Genomic DNA, 13,085 nt, shown 5'->3' with positions numbered 1-13,085 from the left:
GAAAAAGAAAGTAAAGAAAGTGAAGTCACTCAGTCATGTCTGACTCTTTTTGACCCCATGAAATGTAGCCTACCAGGCTTCTCCATCCATGGGAGTTTCTAGGCAAGAATACTGGAGTGGGTTGCCATTTCCTTCTCCAGGGGATCTTTCCATCCCAGGGATTGAAACTGGGTCTCCCACATTGAAGGCAGATGGTTTACCATCTGAGCCACCAGGGAAATCCAATGAGAAGTCCACACACCACAACTAGAGTAGCCCTTGCTCGTCACAACTAGAAAAAAATAATCACAGTAACAAAGACCCAGTATGGCCACAAATAATTATTCTTTCAATTAAAAAAAACAAACAAATGGGGCCTAATCAAATTTACAAGGTTTTGCACAGCAAAGGAAACCATAAACACAATGAACAAACAACCTACAGCTGGGAGAAAATATTTGCAAATGATGTGACCAACAAGGGCTTAATTTATAAAATATACTAACAGCTCATACAACTCAACAAGAAATTCTAATTTTAAAAAATGGGCAGAAGAACTAAATAGACATTTTTCCAAAGGACAAATAGAGATGGCCAATAGGCACATGAAAAGGAGCTCACCACTGTGAATTATCAAAGAAATGCAAATCAAAACTACAATCACCTCACACTAGTCAGAATCAGTTCAGTTCAGTCTCTCAGTCATGTCTGACTTTTTATGAACCCATGGACTGCAGCACACCAGGCTTCCCTGTCCATCACCAACTCCCGGAGTTTACCCAAACTCATGTCCATCGAGTCAGTGATGCCATCCAGCGATCTCATCCTCTGTTGTTCCCTTCTCTTCCTGCCCTCAATCTTTGCCAGCATCAGGGTCTTCAAATGAGTCAGCTCTTTTGATGAGGTAGCCAAAGTACTGGAGTTTCAGCTTCAACATCAGTCCTTCCAATGAACACCTAAGACTGATCTCCTTTAGGATGAACTGGTTGGATCTCCTTGCAGGCCAAGGGACTCTCAAGAGTCTTCTCCCACACCACAGTTCAAAAGCATCAATTCTTTGGTGCTCAGCTTTCTTTATAGTCCAACTCTCACATCCATACAGGACTACTGGAAAAACCATAGCCTTGACTACACAGACCTTTGTATTATATTATCTATATGTACCACAACCATTCATCTGTCGGTGGACATTATGTTGTTTCCATATTTTGGCTATTGTGAATAGTGCTGCTATGAATATAGGGATGCATGTCTTTTTGGTTTATAGTTTTGTGCATATATATGCCCAGGAGTGGGAATACTAGATTATAAGCTAATTCTATTTTTAGTTTTCTTAGGAACCTCCATGCTGTTTTCTATAGTTCCTGCAGCAACTTTCATTCCCAGTAGTAGTGTAGAAGAGTTCCCTTTTCTCCCCACCCTCTCAGCCATTGCTATTTTAGTGTTGACCATTTTAACTGGTTATTGTGAAAGTGAAGAAGGACTAAAGAGCCTCTTGATGAAAATGAAAGAGGAGAGTGAAACGCTGACTTAAAGCTCAACATTCAGAAAAGTAAGATCATGGTATCCAGTCCCATCACTTCATGGCAAATAGATGGGGAAACAGTGGAAACAGTGTCAGACTTTATTTTGGAGGGTTCCAAAATCACTGCAGATGGTGACTACAGCCATGAAATTAAAAGATGCTTACAACTTGGAAGGAAAGTTATGAACAACTAGACAGCACATTAAAAAGCAGAGACATTACTTTGCCAACAAAGGTCCGTCTAGTCAAGGCTATGGTTTTTCCAGTAGTCATGTATGGATGTGAGAGTTGGACTATAAAGAAAGCTGAGCACCGAAGAATTAATGCTTTTGAACTATGGTGTTGGAGAAGACTCTTGAGAGTCCCTTGGACTGCAAGGAGATCCAACCAGTCCATCCTAAAGAAGATCAGTCCTGGGTGTTCATTGGAAGGACTGATGCTAAAGCTGAGACTCCAATACTTTGGCCATCTGATGCGAAGAGCTGATTTATTTGAAAAGACCCTGATGCTGGCAAAGATTGAGGGCAGGAGGAGAAGGGGACGACAGAGGATGAGATGGCTGAATGGCATCACCAACTCAATGGACATGAGTTTGGGTAAACTCCAGGAGTTGGTGATGGACAGAGAGGCCTGGTGTGCTGCGATTCATGGGGTCGCAAAGAGTCATACACAAGTGAGCAACTGAACTGAACTGAACTCAGCCATTAAAAAAAGGAAAAAGAATGCCATTTGCAGAAACATGGATGGACCCGGAGATTATTATACTAAGTGAAGTAAGTCAGAATGAGTAAGACAAATATCATATGATATCACTTATATGTATAATCTAAAATATGGCAAAAATTATCCTATAGACAAAACAGAAACAGACTCACAGACATAGTGAACAGACTTACAGCTGCACGGGTGGAAGGAGTGTTGGAGAGGGAAGGACTGGGAATTTGAGGTTATCAGATGCAGACTATTATGTGTATAATGGATAGACAACAAGGTCCTACAGTACAATATAGTGAGCTATACTTAACATTCTTAGATAAACCACAATGGAAAAGAATATTAAAAAGAATGATGTATGTATGTATATAACTGAGTAACTTTACCATACAAAAAAATTAACACAATAATGTAAATCAATTATATTTCAATATTTTTTTTTCCTTAAAAAGGACAGAGACAGGGGTGAACATGGACAAAATAAAAACCATGTGAGGACACAGCGAGGCAGATGCCACCAGCAGCCAAGGACAGCATTCTCAGCAGAAACCAAACCTGCCCACACTTTGAACTTCCAGCCTTCCGAACTGTGAGAAAATTAATTTCTATTCTTTAAGCACCTCCATCTGTGACAACGTGCTATAGACTGAATGCTTTTGTCCTCAAAATTCATATATTGAAACCTAATTCCCACAGTGTACTAAAAGTGTAGCCATCGGGAGGTGACAGGTCATGAGGGTGGAGCCCACATGAATTAGTGTCCTTATAAAGGGGACCCACAGGGCTCCCTCACCCCTTCCCCACATAAGGACACAGGAATCATGCCCTCACCAGATGCTGAATCTGTCAGCACCCTGAACTTGGACTTTCCCAGCCTCCAGAACCATGAGGGATAAACTTCTGTTTCTCATTAGCCACCCAGGCTCTGGTCTCCTGTGAGAACAGCCTGGACAGACACAGCCCCAGCAAACCAACACAGGACCTGAGAGCTAGAATTTCCAAACAGCTTCTCTTTTCTGAACACCCCACCTCCTCCAGGCAAGGACGTGCCTGCTGTCCTCCTCACAGCCCTGCTTCCTCCTCCCTCCACACCTGAGCTTTTCCTCTTCCTTTAGCAAAGAACTGGGTCCTCTTCTCAGCCTCCACACACCCGCCCAGCCTCCAGACCCCCAGGGCACTGCCCACCCAGCCCCGGGCACAGGGAGCTTTCCAACATCAGTGAAAGCCTCCAGCTGCCACTTCCACTTCCACTTAGCATTTCCTACCCTGTATGGAAACTCTTTAAACCTTGACTCTGCTGACCTTTCCCCAGACATCTGTCTTAACAAGCTCCATGTAGAAACAGGTTCCTCAGAGGCAGGACTGACAGCTGGGCGTCCTAGTCTCCCTTATTCGGCCCAGTGTGGTCCTTCCCCTCTCCTGGCTCACCATCCTCCTTGTAAATTGAGAGTTTTTGTGTAGGAACATCTGTAAGGGCATTGATCTCAGTGTATACAGCAGGACATTAATAAGTGCAGCTGGAAGGCTCATTGGCTTTAACAAGATGAATAACAGCAAGATAACTAACTGTGGGGGTAGATGTGGAGGCTGCTTCAGAAAAAGCGAATTCATGAGGCTTTCAAAGAAGCCTGTCTAGACTTTACCAGAGGCCTTGGTCGGTGTGCGTTAGGACAGAAAACATCAGAACTGTTCTCCTTCAGGAGTTCTGTGGCCAAGAAAGAGCCATTGACAACAAATTCCAAAAACAAAGTGAGAGTCAGGACTTCAGAAAGATTCTAAATACCGAGTTTCAAATTTGAGTTAACCCTACATGTGGGTCTAAGTATTAATTCTAGTAAGGATCCATGAAGAAAAGTTAAATAATTGAGCCATACTCAGATGTGGAATAAATCATCTGTAAATTCTAGACTTTACTAAGTATTTCTAGACCAACAGAATACTAAGCATAAACCAACAGGGTCTTTCACTTCTAACGTGCCTTCAACAAATGACAAAGGAAAAGAACTGGCAGCCAGTTACCAGGTTACCAAGTCCTACTCTCTGATTTAAAAACCTTACATCAGCCTTCTTATCCCTGGGGTCTGGATCCATCAACCGCAAGTCGTGGAGGAATCTGCCAGCTATCCTTGACTCCCTAAAGCACAGACCCCACTGGCCCCCACACACTGGAAGCACCTTATGTATCTTCCTGTCCTGACCTTATCATGATGCAAAATTTCTCTATGATGGATCTTCTGTGGAGGGAAGGGAGGGGAGGAAGGGACACCAGGACAAAGCTGAGTCTCCTGAAGCACAAAGACCTTCCTGAGCTCTCTTCCCTGATCTCTACAGGGTTCCTGGAAAGCAGAAATGACAGACAATAGGAGCAAACTCACTGTTCGAACAAGAGTCTGCTGATTCCTGCATCCACTGCGCTGAGCGGATTGTCCAGGAGGTAGATGTCTGCATCTTGATAGACGGCTCTAGAAAACATAGAGAGACATAAGAAGACACTACACACTCCCTGGGTCTCATCTCTGAATCATGTTGGTGTCCAACAACTCCATGGTTCATTCTAGGAGCCCAGAGGAAGGACCAAGACCCTGCTTCACACAGGCCCACCCGGTGAGCGGGGTCTGCATGCTCACATCCACTAGAGGCCATGGAGGAGGAGAGGCAGGATGGCAACTGAAACCCCAGTTACCTGGTGAGGCTGACCCGGGCTTTCTGTCCTTCGCTCAGTGGGGTTCCTCCATCTCCTATCACAGTTAGATCTTTTTCCTTCAAATTCTGCAAATCCTATACGGAGACAAAAAAGGGAAAAAAGAAGATTTAAAATGTGTTGTCCTCCCGCCATCCTAACCTTTTAGTATCATTTCTTCATACAAGTGTTTAATTAACAGCAATGGGCTTATTTCACAGTGACTAAACTGTAACCAGGAAAATTTAAAAAACTTCTCAGGGCTTTTCATTCTGTATTTTTTCAAAGCATTTATACATTTGACCATTTCAACAGGTATTTATTGAGGACTGACTACACACCAGGCATTGTTCTGGGCACAGTGAATTCAGCCATGAGGAAACAGAGCCCCTAGAGTTTCTCTCTATGGTGGGAGACAAACAATAAGGAGAGTAAACCTGAGCACATGTACTGAGGATAAGAAGGAAAAGGAAGCTGGCTCAGGGGGGTGGAGACTAAAGGGGGGAAGTGAGTCCACATGGGGTGTGAGGGTTCTGCTCAGAGGGGGCTGAGCATATCTGGGGGAAGGGGGTGGAGCTCAGTCAGACCTGGAGAGGCTGCTCCTCACAGAGGGAGGGGTGAATGCAGGGGCTACGGGGAGATGCCCAAGGGGTTCAGGACAAGGAGGCAGGAGAGCAGAGCTGAGTAAGAATGAGGGGAGTGAGGGCAGAGACAGAGCAGGAGACTGGTGTCACTGCCAGTAAGAGGGGGAGAGGGAGGTGAGGAGGGAACTGGTCTGAGGTTTGTAAGGAATTACGCTTGTGTTTTGCAGTAAACAGACAGTAAGGTTGTTTGTGGAGGGCAGGGGAGAATGGTGAGGGCAGATACAAGTGAGGCTACTAGAATAATCTAGGGAGCAGTAGAAATGGAGAGATGGGGTCACACTCCAGACACACTTATAAGGCGGAGTCTGTAAGACCTGCTGATGGGACAGGTGGGGGATATAAGAGAAGAGGACTGTGGTGTCTGGGGTGAAGAAGGGGAAGGACAGGGTCTCCATGTTGGGGAAGGTGGTGGATGCAGGTTTAGGAGACATCACTTGTGGACAAGCTGAGATGAGCTCTCGGTGATATCACTGTGTAGCTGGACATGTAAGCGTAAAGGTCTGTGCTAGAGACACAGGTGTGAGAGCTGGTGGTCCAGGCTGGTGAAAACACAGGACTCGTTTTATCTTAAATTATCAGTTTTGCTGATCTTGGTATCCACTTCCCATTTTCAGAGAAGGGATAACACCTGACCTGAGCCTTCACAGTGATACTTAAGGCAATTCATAGAGTGACAGACAAGGTCTGTACAAGAAATGGGAACAAAAAGAGAGAAGGCTGGGCAGGAAAACCAAAAGGAAAGAAACAATGTGCTGAGGGACACCAAGCAGATCAGTTGGACTAAGTATATGCTTGCCCATGGAAGCAGGAAATACTCAAAGTTAAGAAGGATATGAAGTTTTGGCTTGAGGATCTGGGAATCTATCATAAGTTATATTTGAGTATTATTTAAGAAGTAGACAAATCAGTCTACTTTCCCCAGAGTATCTGGGGAAATTTTTAAAAAATGACAAGAAAACCTCCAAAATGACCAGGTAACAATCAGGTTTAAGTTACACAGTTATTACATGAGAAATCTTTACTTCAAATTATCTATTAAACCCCTCAGGCATCAACCTAAGATACACAGCAGTACCTTTCTGCAGATGATGCCCTTACTTCTGTCTCTACTTTAGAAATTTGGGGGGGAAGCAAGTAGCACACTGGGGTCTCCATGATAAACAAGTCCTCTGATCTCCCTAAGTCTCATTTTCCTCTTCTACATAATGTGCTGCAGAAACCAGAATCACTAAACTCAAGGAAGCTGTGAGAATCTAAAGAAGTGTATGAACACCCTCCATAAATGGAAAAAGGACATGAATTGATTATAACTTCTATTGGTGACTGATGTCTATTTTCTCTTTAAACCAACAGTGGGACTCCATGCACAGTGTGGATCACAATATACAAAGCACACGACCACAGGGAAAAGATAGAGTTACTGTCTCCATCATAACCCTCCCTGACAGCCACAAAGACACACAGACACACACAGGTTTCCTGCTCACTCAAAGCTTAACTTGGGTGCAACCCATGAAGGGCAGCAATTGCTCTGTTGTGAAAATTCTTCATTATTTCACCTTCTTTCTTTCTGGAGCTCAGAAATTAATACCATCTCTTACTTTGGTTTTCATGAACTACAATGAACCATTTTAAGATAGGTTCCAAGCCTTATACATACATACACACACAGACACACACACACACACACACGAGTTACTTGGCCTCCAGTTCACTAATGTTAGTCCTTGCAAACTATTCCATTTAGCTTTTATGCTTTGATTTTACATTGTTTTGGTTTCTTTCTCAAAATAGTAACATGTCATAGCACAAAAATATTAACCACACTCTAGAAAAGGCAGCTAAATCCACTCTTTCAATTAGTACATTAGAGGACAGAAACAGGCTCTCTTCAACTGTGGTGGTAGGACTTCAAGTGTGTTGGTGACTCTGAAATCATTCATGCATGAGCCCCAGATGGGCAAAACATTTCAGAGGACTTGAAGTAAAATCCAAGGTAGACTAATTTCCCAGTCACCATCTTCTGATTAAATTAGAGGGAAAAGCCTGACTTAAATTAGAGGGAAAATCCTGAGAATATATTACAATTCCTCCCACTGACAGGAAGGTGTTTTTATTCACGTTATTTTCCTCTAAGTTAAATTTCACCAATTTTCACTGAAGAATAGATACACAAATGAGAGGCAGACTAGGAAACGGTGACACTGGTTTGATGCCATCATCCAGAAGCTCACCCAAGGCCCTTCAGCGATGGTGGAGACTTACAGTAGAAACACTGTTTTGTAAAAAGCTTTCACTTTCATGTCAGGTTCCAAGGATTTGCTAACAAAGTAAGCCACTCATTACATACAAATAAATAATACCAATATTTATTATAGGATTATCTAGCTTACTTTCAATATACTAACATTAAAAGAAAAGAGAAATAGAAACAGCAAGGGATACATCATAAAATTGGGTTCTGACCAACATCCAGACTCAAACAGTGCTGAGAAGTCCCATGATGCAGCACATCTGGGGTCTCAATTCCTTACTGAATCCAAGCTCACTCTGCTCGCCACACAACAGGCCAATGAGATGAGGGGTTGAGGCCAGGAAGAAGAGAATTTATTTGGGGAGTCCGCTGACCAGGAAGATGCCAAGCTAGCATCTCAAAATAACCATCTTCTTGGTTAGATGCTATAATAGAACCTGGCATCTAGATGCCAGGTTCTTTTATAGGTCAAAGCTGACCTATAAAAAAAGTTAAGGAAGCAAAGTTAAAGTTGAGGAAGTTGAGGAAGCAACGTTGAGGAAGCAAAGTAAAAAGGCCATTAATATTGCAAATCTAGAATGGCAAGACGCAGGCAGGGGATGTGTTAATTTCTTCCTTCCTGCCATCTACAAGTGATCAGGATTCTGAACAAAGGCACTTTAGTTTAACAGGCAGAGTAGCAGGATTCTCTGAGGTAGGACATTCAGTATGACTATGATAACAAAAGCAACAAAAAACAAGTCAAGGAAATAGTTTCAATATGGAGTCAGAATTGGCTTCTTCTCTACAATGAATTAGGCAAAGGAGCCAGGTAGCACATCCGCTCTGTGGGTGAGATTTCAAAAACCACAGTTCGGTTGTTGTTCAGTTGCTTAGTCGTATTTGACTCTTTGCGACCCCATAGACACAGCTCATCAGGCTTCCCTCTCCTTCACTATCTCCTGGAGTTTGCTCAAACTCATGTCCATTGAGTCAATGATGCCATCCAACCATCTCATCCTCTGTCAGCCCCTTCTCCTCCTGCCCTCAATTTCTCCCAGCATCAGGAACTTTTTCTAATGAGTCAGTTCTTCACATCAGGTGGCCAAAGTATTGGGGTTTTAGCTTCAGCATCAGTCCTTCCAATGAATATTTAGGATTGATTTCCTTGCAGATTCACTGGTTTTATCTCCTTGCAGTCCAAGGGACTCTCAAGAGTCTTCTCCAGCATCACAGTTCAAAAGTATCAACTGAACAACAACAACAAACACCGTGGAGAAGACTGCAGTAACAGCCTGTTAATATCCTGCCCATCTTTCCAGGCTCAGCCCAAACACACTCTCCCATGAAACCATCCTGGATTTATCTCTCTTCTTGTTGGGTTCCTAAGGCTCTGTTTACATCTCTTGTGAAGGACCCGTCTTGTCCTGCTCCATCATTTATACACATGCAGACAGCTTTTCTCCGCTCCTGGGGGATAAGATCTGTGCACCAAGCACTGTGCTGGACCATAATACTGGTTATCTCTAAGCCTCACAACAAGCTGCACAGGAAGTACTGGCCCCATTTCACAGATGAGGAAACTGAGATTAAGTGAGGTCACGTTACTGGTATGAGGACTGTTACCTGTTAAACAGAAGAGCTGGACTCTGAACCAGGTCATGTCAGTTCAGAGCCTTTTGCTCTTTCACATCACGCTGCCCAGGTTGTGACTAAAGAGTGTATTTGAAATGAAGACAACACTAAACTAACTCAAGACATGAAGGCCTCTATACCTAGACATAGAAGGATCAATTAACTTATTATCCTATGACTTTCCAGGCAATCTGAAAAGAAAATGTTCATGTTACGGGAAGCACACTGACTGAAACCACCTACCCTGGCCAGGCACCACAGTAACCATTTGCATAAGGTCCTGGTAAGGAACATGGAACTAATAAGACACCACCCACCAGAAGAGTTCAGGAAAGGTCACAAGGAGACGCCAAATGTCTGACCACCTCCCAGAATCCTTCTCGCTGGCATCCATCTTGGCTGAACAAGGCAGGCACCACCAGGAAGGACTCTGGGTCAGAATGATTGGCTAAAGACAACCCTGAAACTAATCCTGTCACCATAAAACCCAAGACTGCGAGCCACATGGCAGAGCTGTTCTCCTGGGTTCCCTTACCCTACTGCTCTCCACTCAGGTGCCCTTTCCGGATAAAATGTCTTGCTTTGTCAGCACATGTATCTCCTCGGACAATTCATTTCTGAGTGTTAGACAAGAGCCCTGTTTTGGGCCCTGGAAGGGGTCCCCCTTCCTGCAACATTCATGCTGGCAGGAATGTGGTAAATATGAGATGAAAGTACAAGCTCATCCAAGAGGGATTTGTAAGGTCAAGTGATCTATGTGGGAAAATATCAAACTAGAATTTATCAGCTTGACACCTTTAATTGTGTAATGCCTAAAAGTTTTTAAAAGCCTTAAAAATGTTTTGTAAAAACTTGTTAAAAAAAAAAAAACTTAAAACTCAAAAGTTTTTAAAAACGGTTAAAGATGACCTGAAGACCAATGTTATATACACTTTTGCTTTTGATAACAGAATATGTTTACTGTTGATTTATGTAATATACTATATGTACAGCACCTATATAAATTATCAGCTCAAATAATGAAAGTGACATATATCAAAAAGATATCTTCTTTCTTACAAGTCACATTTTATGGATGTGACTTTACCAAAAACTGGTTGAACTTACAATTAGAGGCTAATTTATTTTCCAAATTATTCTAACATTTATAGAGTGCTTGTTATGTCCCTAGCAATCAGGTGCTTTAAAATCACTATTGCATGTCATTCTTGAAATAACCTTACAAGATTGACAGTATTATTATCTCCATTTTACAAATGAAGAAACAGGCTTGTAAGGTTCAGACAATCAGCCAAAACCACACACCTAGAAAACAGAGAAACTGAGACTCAATCTCTGAGTCTTCTGACTCCTGGGCCTTGGAGTTGACATCAGCCTGAACTGATGTTGCCAATGGGATTACTTCATGTTTTATTAGAAGAATGTTTTCATCTGGATGAACTTAAACATTTACTTCAATTTGACCTAGTTTAATACATCTAGTTGTTATTGACATACGTATTCTAAGAAATGCTGTTTTCCAGTGCTCGTTCCTCTAGGACTTGGGGGATGTAGGAGGAGGAAGAACCTTGGGAACAAAATCTTGATTATACTTATAGGGATGTATGTGTGGATGGACAGATGTAGAGAAAGGGTTAGAATAGTAAGGACAGTGACCATTTACTGAAACCCTGACATGCCTGCATTTCACAGGCATGGCCTATAGCCTTTACAGTAACCTCACTCCTCCTGCTTTTAATAAGAAAGGAAACTGAGACAAACACTTAGAGATACCTCCTAGGACTGCTTCTCTCCAAAGGCCAAGCCTTTTCTACTGCACATATAGTCTCCGTATCTACAGGACAAAATACCTCCAGCACACCACTATTATGTGACCACCTGATGCCCATCCACTGAGTCATGGATTCTAAAAGGAGATGAGCAGAGGATCAATACTCGTTAGGTGGTTCCCAGGTATCATAACGACCTTGCTGACCCCTGCTATTCAGAGGCAGAGATGACACTTCAGAGCAGCAGCAAAACCTCCTGGAAACTTTCTGACCCAATATCCTCTTGAAATGTCAGAGGCCCAGGCAGGAAACAGAACATACCCAAAGTAACAGCAGGCAAGACTAAGCCACAGCTCATCTCTTCACTACTTCTCTGCCCTGGGCCTCCCTTCCTGCCAAGAAGGGAATGGGCACGAGGGGCCTGCCTGCATGTCCTGACTGTGCAGAGAACAGGAGAGCGGTCCATGTTTATAAACATCACATCATGTACAGAAGAATCGCTGTGCAGCCCAGTCCTGCAGGGCCCTTTCCCACCAGAGTCTGTGCTGCACAGACTCCCAAGGATGGGTGAAGCCCCGGACGCTGCCCATATTACTGGTCCTGTCACTCCATGTGGCTGCGGCAAGGCATTGGCCCCCAGGGAAACACTGAATATCAGCCACTGTCCAGCACCTGCTCTTTTGCAGAGACACTCAAATGTGGGGAGAAAGACAAGGCTGAGCTTCACCAGAAAGGCAAGGTCATAAAAGAAACACCCACACACTGGTCTGGGTCTCTGGAGTCTGATCTGGGCATCAGGAGGTTGACAGGATTAAGGTAAAGAAGAAACGCCTGAAATCTGTTTATTCCTTATCCCACCTTCCAGCTTTATTCATCACCTGCTTTTTAAAAAGTTCTCTCTCCAAGCCTCAGTTTTACCAACTATAAAATGAAGATGGTAACACTGAAGATATTCATAAAGAATTAATAATTCATATACCCTCTTCTGGGTGCATGCCTGAGAAAGAGAAATGGTTTGCATGTAGACTCTAAATAAATGGGAGCTATTGTCTCAATGTTTTATGTTTGCTTTCACCTTCTTTTCTTACACAGTATAAACACTATTTAATAAAAATATTTGCTGATTACTGCTAACTTGGCATCGGTTCTGCAAACACAATCTCCCATTAACCAACCACAGACCAGGAGAAAGAAACAGAAGAGTGAGCAATTCCATTTTGTCCACATCATCAAAAATTGATATTCACCTGATAAAAATCTATGATGTTCAAGCATTACTCAAGCAAAATTACTGTTTCTTCAGAAAGCAGGTTTGGCGTCTCCACCACCACACCTTTGAAAGACAGTCCCAGCCTTTTCCTCACAGTATAAATCTGAACAGACTACAGGGGGAGCCCTTTAACACTATTGTTCATGGATTTTTACAACTCAAGAGAGTAAAATACTGTTTAATCTGTATTTATGTTTTTCTTTCTTTTTGCCAAATTACATTTTCCTATTAAGTTCAGTTTTTATCATTCATTTACTAATTTCATCTAAATTCCAAGGTAGAGTTAAATGTTTCTTCTTGCCATTTTCTGTGAAACTCAATGCAATTTCTGAAAACAATCTCTCCCCCAATGAAATGAGGCAGGATTAAGAAGAAATTTTAAAGCATTACATTTTCTTTAATAAATTACAAGTCAAAACCAAACAGAGAGGGAAACCTGGAGACTGAAAGAGACTGAGGAGGCACTAACCAAGTGCAGTGGGCAGACCTCATGTGGAGTCTGATTCCATCAATGGTGAACAAGACTTTTCAGTGAGATGATTAGCAACATGGAAACACCGATGAGAAAGTTGATGATATTCAGGAATTAGGGTAATTTTTCAGGTGAAATAATGTTGGTAATTTTTTTTTCCCAAA

The 13,085-nt window shown here is 42.7% G+C and overlaps 1 protein-coding gene across 1 annotated transcript in view; it reads right to left on the bottom strand.

Annotated features, from left to right (window-relative positions):
* The window catches only part of LOC133258055 (ATP-binding cassette sub-family C member 4-like), a 169,436-nt gene that overhangs the window by 104,006 nt on the left and 52,345 nt on the right, over positions 1-13,085 (bottom strand). The window contains exons 12-13 of the mRNA XM_061434394.1: positions 4,902-4,996; positions 4,594-4,680 (exon numbers count right to left, since the gene is read on the bottom strand). Of these exons, the coding sequence (XP_061290378.1) occupies positions 4,594-4,680; positions 4,902-4,996 (182 nt within the window). The remainder of the gene's footprint in view (positions 1-4,593; positions 4,681-4,901; positions 4,997-13,085) is intronic.

The sequence above is a fragment of the Bos javanicus genome, chromosome 12 (assembly GCF_032452875.1).
Source record: "Bos javanicus breed banteng chromosome 12, ARS-OSU_banteng_1.0, whole genome shotgun sequence".
NCBI classification, from domain to species: Eukaryota; Metazoa; Chordata; class Mammalia; order Artiodactyla; family Bovidae; genus Bos; species Bos javanicus.
This window is presented reverse-complemented; position numbering and strand designations above follow the sequence as displayed.